Here is a 10,051-nt window from a genome sequence, read left to right on the forward strand (position 1 = left end):
GATCTGTTTTCCTACAGAGTATTTGACTATGTCCCACCCTTACAGCAGTGCTATCGCTGCTTCAAATTTAACCACTCTGCAAAAGTATGCAACGGGAAGCAGCGATGCAGCTGCTGTTCAGGTGAACACTCGTACAAAGATTGTAACAAACCAACTGAGCTCTGCTGTATAAATTGTGGTGGAGCTCACTTAGCTATTTCTAAAATGTGCCCCATTAAAATGAGAAAAATCCAAGAAAAGAAAACCAAAATCACTTATGCAAGTGTTACAGACTCTAAAAGGGATGAATTTCCTCCATTGATCCAAAATCTATCTCGAAACAACCACAAGACACTACAATAAACAACAATTCCAAAAACCTGGCATCCACAAGCTCTCCCTCAAAAACAGTTGACTTAAAAAAACTTTTAATGACCAATAACGATTTGACAATGACTATTGTGGCGCACTCTAACTTTAACTAACTCTAACTTGATACTTGCCAGCGAAATAAATCAAGCTGAAGAATCCTCCCACCGCCTCACTGACCTATTGAAAAACACAAATTGCTTCGTTCCTCTCTACAAATATATCAAAAATACAATTGGAAAAATATAGTGAAATAAGTGAATTCAAGTGATCAAAAACAAGACTTCTAAAATAAAGACTTGGCTTAAAGGTTTCGTTACCAAGCCACAATCTCCAAAAAAAAAAAAACACTTAGGTCCATTGACAACGGGGCTACTATGAAATTCGTAAATTGAATACCATTGCCTCTCATAATTATTTCGTTTTCTAGAATTTTTTTACCGTACAACGGCAAAAACTACTAGACACTGGCAAAATTGTCCTCCAATGGACAGAGCCATATTTTTTTAAAGGAACAACAACAAGTTCGTGTCATTCCGCCCCTTTGACACTTACGCTATTTAATACGAGTGAGAGGGACGGTACGATACGAAATTCGAGTTTCAAGTTTCGTAGTAGCCCTGCAGACCAGAGTGAGTGACAGTGACAGTTCGGTTTCAATGCTTCCCGGTTTGTATTTGCAGCGTGTTATTCACATGTTTTTGAGACAAAAAATGTGATTAAGATTAAATTAAATACATTTATATAAGTGAGAGATCTTTACATTATTTACCAAGTGACTTTGACTATGTTTAAAGTGCCAGAATGGGGGGATGATGTCCCCAAAATGAACATAAACTTTCAAAAAACAAATCTGGTAAGATCAAGTATCCCTGCAGTTAAATGGTCTGAAATATGTGAAAAGAGGCTATACTTTTATAGTTGTATCTAGTAATTAGCATCTATCTCGCTTGTTTTATGGCTTAACTCAGTATAAATACAACATTTATACACGAACTTCTGAGTGTAAACATAACCTTATCCCTATAAATTATGCTCTTTTTAAAAATAATCCATTCCTGCTTCGCAGTTTTCGTAATTAGACATTAGTTAAGCTTATAGTAGGTACTTAAGCATTATTTTATTTATGGGCCAATCAACTATTTTACCGACACTTTGGGCGTCAACTGCGTTACCAAAATTGTCTCTGGCGTTACCAAAAAATCGTACTACCAATAAGATATTTCACGGTTTAATAGATTGAACTTACGTAGGATGTATTCATGTACACCATCTATTAAGTTACAGAAAAAACATGTTTACTTACAAAAATCTGCAATTGTTTGAAAAATGTTGCGGACAGATAAGTGTGGGTAAAAAAATTGATTGGCCCTTATCCGTCACTGTGATCTTTGCCTCCTCAATGCAAAATGCGAGATATCTTTACTCCATTTAATTTAAGGTTTGAATTAACAGTCAAATTGTAATACACGTTTCTCGATATTTCGAACACAAATGGACTAAAAATACCCACATGTACATTTATTAGCGTTATTTATTATGTTTTTACTATAGAAGTTGACACAATTTTAAACAGTTCCATTTTTTCATAAAAAAAGTTTGCAAATTTTACCGTTAAGTTTCAAATGTTAAAATAAATGGAGTATAGACAACAATTTTGCTAAATACATGTTCTTATAAACAGTGTAAGGTAATCACGTGTTTTACACGTAGATATCATGCCCAGTAGCTGACAAACAGTGCAACAGAAGGTGGCAGCCTGCCCCAGACATCCAGTCCCGTGGGACCTATGCCAATTATTCGCAAATTTTCTTGATAATGCTAAAAATTTGCTGAACACTTGGATCTTCTAATACCGGAGGGCCTGATTCGCTGTGCCCCCTGGCCGGGCCCCAGCTTAGTCCCCCACTAGTCATGCCTACCTTGAACTGTGAATAATATTGATATTCATTTTTATTACAGAAAAAGGCAGAAAAAAAATTGAAAATCCCACCAGCAAAAGATTCACCAGTAAAAGATGTTAATGGCATAAGTAAGAAGCAATCTACTAAAAAATCAACAGACAAGAGAAAACTTAAGAAAAGAAGGCAAAAGAACAGAGAAATATATCAAAGGCTAAGCAACAGTCTGAATATTACTTCGGAAATAAGTTCAAATGATAATCAACCGGGTAGATTTGTTTTGAATCCTAACAGACTTGAACCAGTAGAACATGTTGAAAACAAAGAAGGAAATATTAAACCGAAAAAGCTACAGAAGCAGAAAAATAAAAAGCAAAAGCAAATGGCAAATGGGAAAAATAATGAAATTAAAAAATCTAATAAACGCAAACTTGAAAATCCTAAGAAAAACTCTGAAACTGACAATATGGAACTTAAAAACTTAGATATAGATGAAGCTGATGAGCTAATACTAAATGCTAAGAAAAAGAAGTTAGATGAAGCATTTAAGAATGAAGATAGAGAAGATGTCTTATTCAGTGAAAAACCCAAAATTAGTTCCAAAAAAGAACATATAAAGAAGGTTCTGGAAAAAGCAAATAGCAATAGGAATTCTGTTGATGTTAGTGGCAATAATCTAAGAGAGAGAATGCTAGCCAAATTGCAAGGTATGTTAACAAATATTTACTGTATACTAACACTATCTTATCTACTCCTGCGCGCATAGCGGTGGCGCGGACAGCCGTCGATTGCTCCTGGAGGAAGGGCTACAAATTAGCCTGAAACATGTCAAGCCAAACTTGATTTAAGATGTGAGTTATCCAGGTGTATTTCATTAGTTATTAAGATCAGTGAGTCTTCAAAGTACCCTGGTTTGATAATTCTAGCCTCCCTAGGGATCTTCTCGTGTGGGCTTTTCGTGTGCGGTCTGGTCACATTCCACTAAACTGTTTTTTGAATTTGATGACAGTTGTACAATCACCTTTGTGTATAGGTTGTTATAAGACTGAAGACCTCATTCATTTTCTTTTGGAATGTGATTAGAATAAAGACATCAGAGACAGGTATTTGGATGGTATGGGCTTGTTCAATGGAGGTGTAAATGTAATTCTAAGTCAACCACTTTCAGAAGAAGCGAAGCTGATTTACAGGTTCATTAGACAGGCCTTTGCATCCAGAGACGTGGTTTCAGTGCAAGGGAGAGCGTAATATTTGTAGTGTGGTGTATATAACTGAGGTTCCCCATGAGGCTGACAAGTCACATTTGCTGTACTAAACCCTTGTTAAAATATTAGATAAAAAAATATATATGAGTGAGTCTCATGGTAGTTTCATATACAAAGTCACTAGGATACAGTGGCGAAGCACCCATAGAACCCTATTCCCACCGGCTTTCTCAATATATACAACATATAACAATAGGACATTCAGGATTTACGAAAGATGTAAGCTATCTTCGGCTTTACCACGGAAATATCTGACGCTATGCCACTGCTAGGATAACTTATAATATTACAAGTTGTCCTATCTATCGTTCTCATCCCTTGCTTGAGAGGCTATTGGTCGAACCACTACTAAGGTGTTTCTTTTGTTTTGTTCTGTTGATTGTCTTTAGTAAACATTTTTAGCTGCTCAGTTTCGATACTTGAATGAGAAACTCTACACATCATCCGGTACGGAAGCCAAGGAGCTGTTCCGAGCTGATCCTGCAGCATTTGAGACTTACCACCAGGGTTACCAGCAGCAAATCAAGAAGTGGCCCATCAACCCACTGGATGTCATAGTTAAGAGGATTATGAAAATGTGAGTTACAACTGTCTTTTTGTATTTTCCTGTAGGTAAAATCTTTTTCTTTTATCCTGAGGACTTTATTTTCATCATCGTTTATTTATTTATCCTACTTATAAATGCGAAAGTTTGTAAATCTGTCTTTATTTGTTTGTTACTTCATCATGTCTAAACCGCTGAACCAATTTAGATGAAATTTGGTATACAGACAGTTCAAGCCGTGGTGGCCTAGTGGTTTGACCTATCGCCTCTCAAGCAGAGGTCCCGGAATTACATTTGAAATTTACCACGAGCTTTGCGGTGAAGGAAAACATCGTGAGGAAACCTGCACAAACGTGCGAAGCGATTCAATGGTTCGTGCGAAGTTCCCAATCCGCACTGGGCCCGCGTGGGAACTATGGCCCAAGCCCTCTTGTTCTGAGAGGAGGCCTGTGCCCAGCAGTGGGACGTATATAGGCTGGGATGATGATGATACAGACAGTTTGAGTTTCAAGGAAGCACATAGCGCACCTTTAGAATGAAACCGACCCAATTCTAAATATTCACATTTCCAAAATAAACTTTGTATTAACCCTTTTCAGTGCCCCGCGAATTTAGATACGCTAGCAAAAAATTAATCACAGCTTTTTGTTGTTTGATAAATTAATTTAAAAACGCATAATATTTTTAACAACTTCAAGTGATTTTGTACCATATTGTGAAATTAGTAAGGTCGAATATTTGTGGACATATATGTGGTCGCTATATGCACTATGCCTGGAAAAGGGTACAAAAAATGATTGAGATTTAAAATGAGAACACATTTGAATTGTGTCAGTTTCATTCTAAATGTGCGAAGGATAGTTTTTATCCTGGAAAACTGCATAGTTCTCGCGGGATTGCGATAACCGCATTCTACGCGGACGGAGTCGCGGGTAACAGCTAGTTTGTCAATAAAAAATTACAAGTATTACAGTAAAAAAACAATTCGCTGTAAAATTCAAATTATACAAAAAAAAACTAAAGACTTTTGAATGTCTTCATCGTTAACTTAAAATGTAGTGCTTGGCAGGCACTTGGAGTCTGCTAAATGAGCTGGAATTGTTAGCCCATTGAGACTCGACATATCATTTTCAACTCATCATTTAGGCACTTGTCTCACCGCCAGCGAGGAAACGATTGGCTATCGACTATTTACTCGCTCAAGAAACCAACAAAAGATATAAGATCCTGTGTGAGTAAAAGAGACACATATATTAATAGTTGATCGCTGGCTGTTCACACTGTCGGCAAGAACTCGCTCTTACATCTTTTGTCGCAGCATCAAGAGCTATAAAACTCGCTGAGCTATAGATACTCGCTCAGCGATGTCAGCTTGGCGGCCGCCCCGCTCGAGCGAGTCGAGTGGAGCGAGTAATCGCCCGTCGCACGCGAACACTCGCTTACAGCCGAGCGACAAAACTACACTCGCTTCTCGCTGCTCGCCCACTCGTTTCTAGTTACTCGCTCTACTCGCTTCTCGCTCATCGTCGGCGGTGGGACAAGTGCCTTACATTTAATATTTTTTCATAAATTTGAATCCATTCCAGGCCCAAAACCCACGCCATAGCCGACATGGGCTGCGGCTCAGCGACTCTGTCAAAAAGCGTGCCCCACAAAGTCCGATCCTTCGATTTGGTGGCCTCCGCGCCGGGAGTGGAAGTTTGTGATATGGCCCACACGCCACTGCTCAGTGGGTCCATGGACGTTGTGGTCTACTGCCTCGCTCTGATGGGGACGGAGCTGGGAGCTTACTTGGCTGAGGGGAACAGAGTGTTGAAGACTGGGTGAGTTTGGTTCCATTTAGGGATCTCACAAAGTATTCCTTCGACTTGGCCACCTCAACGCTGAGTGGAAGTTTGCGATATGGCCTCACACGTTGAACCTAGAAACACACTGACGCCGGAAGCGGAGCGTTACGGCGCGGAGGCGGTACCGGTTGTAATATTCGAGCTAACGTGAAATAGGGCATACAGAACAAGGCTCGCATCGCAACCGGTTTATAAAATAGCGGTAAATACCGGTTTATTTTGGTTCAACTCCGAAATTTCATAAGAACGCGAACGTTTTTAAGAACTTAACTATAACCTAAATAAACCGGTTTATTCGACGAGTGACAGCTGGCGCCGGATTAAACCGGTTAATCTGACAAGTACTTTATGGAAATGTTCCCTTAAAAACCGGTTTAAAAATAACGGTTTCGCGAACGAAACCAAAATGAAAAGGTTTTGCGCCAAATAAGAAACGTTTATTGTTTACAACCAAGTACATGATAACGGTTTGGAAATTTAACCGGTATCCGAGCCTTGATACAGAATACCGTGCCACGCTTATTTCCCGCGCGGTATTCTGTGTGCCCTCTTCCATGTTAGCTCGAATATTACAACCGGTACCGCCTCCGCGCCGCGCCGCACCGCCCCGCCACCGCTGCAGCAGTGTGTTTCAAGCTTTAACTGGGTTCGTGGACGCTATTGGCTGCCTCACTCTAATGGGGACGGAGTTCGAGGCTTATCTAGCTAAGACGAACAGGGTGTTGAAGAGTATAGATAAATTACCGAGAGTGTGGAATTGTATATGTAGTGGTATTGTGTCATAGACATCTATGCATGACTGCATGTTTCTTACATCAAAACGGCGCACAAAATTTGTTCACAGCGCGCATTTGTGAACCTTTCACTATAGTTTGTTGACGTCCGTGACAGGGGTTTTGTCAAAGTAATATGGATGATTGGTGCGCCGTGCATTTTGTTCCAAACCGGCGTAAAGTGCCGTAAGGTACATAGATGTCAATGTATTGTGTGTTTATAGGCATTGGAGAGGAAGATCTCAATATTGTTGTCTCTCTCTCACTATAGTGGAATGCCTATAAACACACAATACCACTACATATGCAATTCCATGCTGTCGTTAATTATCTATAGATGTATGGTTTTTAATAATTTTAAATTTTAAAAAAGGTACCTAGTAAGTCAAGAATTTTAATTTTTCCACTGTTGCTATTTCATTTCCTCGCTATCGAAGTAAACTCGAGCATTTAACCCATTTTCCCCTCGACGTCTCTATCCACCCTCGCCGTACTGGCTCGGGTGGCGATACGAACGTCTCTGGTAAAATGGCTCGCTTTATACTCTTGTTGTACAATCCACTATTTTTTCTACAGAGGCCACCTCCTCATAGCCGAGGTGGAGTCCCGCTTCGACTCCGTAGACGACTTCACGAGCCGCGTGGAGAAGCTCGGCTTCAAACTGGTAAAAGCGGACCAGAGCCACCAGGTGTTCCACTTCCTGGAGTTTCGGAAGACCCAGGAGGCTCCCAAGAAGGCCAAGCACTTGCAGCTGACGCTAAAGCCCTGCCTGTACAAGCGGCGATAGGGCTCCTCGTGATTATATCGGCAGGGGGGGCAACCTACCCTACTCCACCACTTTAAATCGGACCTCGCATGGGAACAGATCTTTCATGCTAAGTCACTTGAAAATACTATATATATGTTAAGGGGCTACCCGAGGTTTTCATCGATTTTTGACAAGTTTTGAATCGTATCTCCTACTTTTGCACTACAGATAGAATTATAAGTCAAACGGCTATCGGTTCTCCAATCTTTTATCTCCATTTTTGTCTACCGGATTTTGAAAAAAATGAATACTTCATTTTGTATGATTTATGTAAACACTTATTTCGTATCTCTATTGACGTGAAAGATCTAACATATACGAAATCTACATATTTGAGTTCGTCTTTGACGTCTCTAAAAACTGGTCGAGGATTTTCATTTGAAAATAATTAACACAAAAGTTATGGCCAGAAAACCAGTTTTTTGGCCTAAAATTGTTCAACTTTGATGCCAAATATCTCGAAGACAATGAACTTTGAAGTAAATATGGGATACTATATTGCTTAAAGCCGTTGTTGTTAATATAATAAGCTACAAAAAACATTAGAAAACTAAGGGATTCAGATCGAAGGTCATTGGGGCATGGGATCCCCTTAACATTGATTTTTTAAATGAGAAGAATAATTTTATTTTAAATCTGATTGTTATTTTTCGCCCATGAGGGTTCTGTAACAGGCTAGTTTGCGCTAGTACAGTCGCCGACAGATATTTCAGAGCGGCCAAGGTGGTCAAAAATATCGATACATAACTACCTTAGTAATAGAGTGCATATATGTGCCGATATTTTTTTTTATTCGACTGGATGGCAAACGAGCAAGTGGGTCTCCTGATGGTAAGAGATCACCACCGCCCATAAATCTGTAAACACCAGGGGTATTTTTATTTTATTTTTAAATATCATGGGACACTTCATACCACTTGACCTAGTCCCAAACTAAGCAAAGCTTGTACTATGGACACTAGGCAACGGATAAACATATACTTATATAGATAAATACAAACTTAAATCGTTTTCCTTTATGTATCGAATGCCATTTAGAGTTAGTTTTAAAAAGTCTGGAATGTAATAAAGTTATCTGGGGACAGAGAGACGCTGCGCAAATAGAACAATATTATAATCTATGTAATGATAATTTAAAGTTAACAAGCAAACAAAAGTTAAGTTAAAGTTAGCAAACTTGAATACATATTGAACATCCAACACCCGAGAACAAACATTCGTATTGTTCATACAAATATCTGCCCCGGCCGGGAATCGAACCCGGAACCTCAAGCTTCGTAGTCAGGTTCTCTAGCCACTTGGCCATCCGGTCGTCAAAGATGCAGTTGCAGATGCGTTGCCAACCTAGAGGCCTATATGATATTTTTGAGCATCTTGGCCGTTCCGAAATATATTATCTGATGGCAACTGTACAGTGAGGTCCAATATGGCATATGCGCCTCGTGACTAGATGAGCCTAATTGAAGGGTCCACGGAAAGAACGTGTCTAGTCACCTAAGCAACTTTTTGAGTTATAGCGGTTTGAAAATGAATCATCACGAACAATTTTATTGGTTGCCATTTATTTAAAAGTAAAAAAAATAGTAGATTGTACAACGAGAGCATAAAACGAGCCATTTTACCCAGGACGTTCGTGTAGCCACCCGAGCCGGTACGGCGAGGGTGGATAGACACGTCGAGGGAAAAATGGGTTTAATGCTCGAATTTTACACTGCTTTTCACTTAGATTGCGAGGAAATGAAATAGCAACAGTGGAAACAATAATTCACTTTCTATGTACCTCTTATTTTTTATGCATTATTATAATAATTCCATTTTATTGATTTATTATGATTGGTTTGATTGATTTCTAGTTTTATATAAATTAAAAATATCAAAAAAATATGTAGAAACTTTTTTGTTTGTGGCTGTTGGCATTACCTTGGTCTTATGTTGGTCTTAGACGAAGATTTTATTTTATGCACTTGACCATAAAAAGTCATTTTATGTCGCCTAGATACATCATAAACACGAACTTTACGAGCACGAGAAGTGAAAAATATATTTTATACTGTTTTCATATTATTTAATTCAATGGCAAGTCATAGTACCTACTTTGCGAGGTCTACATTTTGAGATTGAAATCGGAATTTAACCCTTAATAAGGCCCCATTTATTGGAGCATACTACCACAGAATCAAAAGCAGCTATCGAATACATACTTGACAAAGAATATTTTTAAAGCTAGTCGTATTTTCTATAATTACAATGGAGATTGTGACGTATTATTAAGTTAATAAGGTTCAGTTTCCAACTCTATGCAAGTGGTCGCTAAATCGCCTCTACCTTATTATTAAGGGTTAAAAAAAGTGACTAGGCATGTTCTTTTCGTGGACCTTTCAATTTAACTAGATGAAATGAGCCAAAAGCAAGACTAACGTCAAACGCACCGCACGCTACTAACGCCATCTAGCGACATTCCGCATGTCAAGTACAAGTAACCCTCATCGGCGTGCTTCGTTAAAAAATATAAAGATAAAGATGTGATTGTTTAAGTGAAAATAAAACAAATTTTAATAATTCAAT

The 10,051-nt window shown here is 38.8% G+C and overlaps 1 protein-coding gene across 1 annotated transcript; it reads left to right on the forward strand.

The window, feature by feature from the left end:
* The first annotated feature begins 984 nt into the window (after positions 1-984).
* LOC141445625 (ribosomal RNA-processing protein 8) lies at positions 985-10,050 on the forward strand. Its single transcript, XM_074111476.1, has 5 exons — positions 985-1,204; positions 2,311-2,956; positions 3,917-4,091; positions 5,645-5,881; positions 7,255-10,050. Exons 1-5 carry the CDS (start codon positions 1,136-1,138, stop codon positions 7,463-7,465), a joined length of 1,338 nt encoding a protein of 445 aa, XP_073967577.1. The 5' UTR covers positions 985-1,135; the 3' UTR covers positions 7,466-10,050.
* The last annotated feature ends 1 nt before the right edge of the window (position 10,051 follows it).

Source organism: Choristoneura fumiferana, chromosome 2 (assembly GCF_025370935.1).
Source record: "Choristoneura fumiferana chromosome 2, NRCan_CFum_1, whole genome shotgun sequence".
In the NCBI taxonomy this organism is placed as follows: domain Eukaryota; kingdom Metazoa; phylum Arthropoda; class Insecta; order Lepidoptera; family Tortricidae; genus Choristoneura; species Choristoneura fumiferana.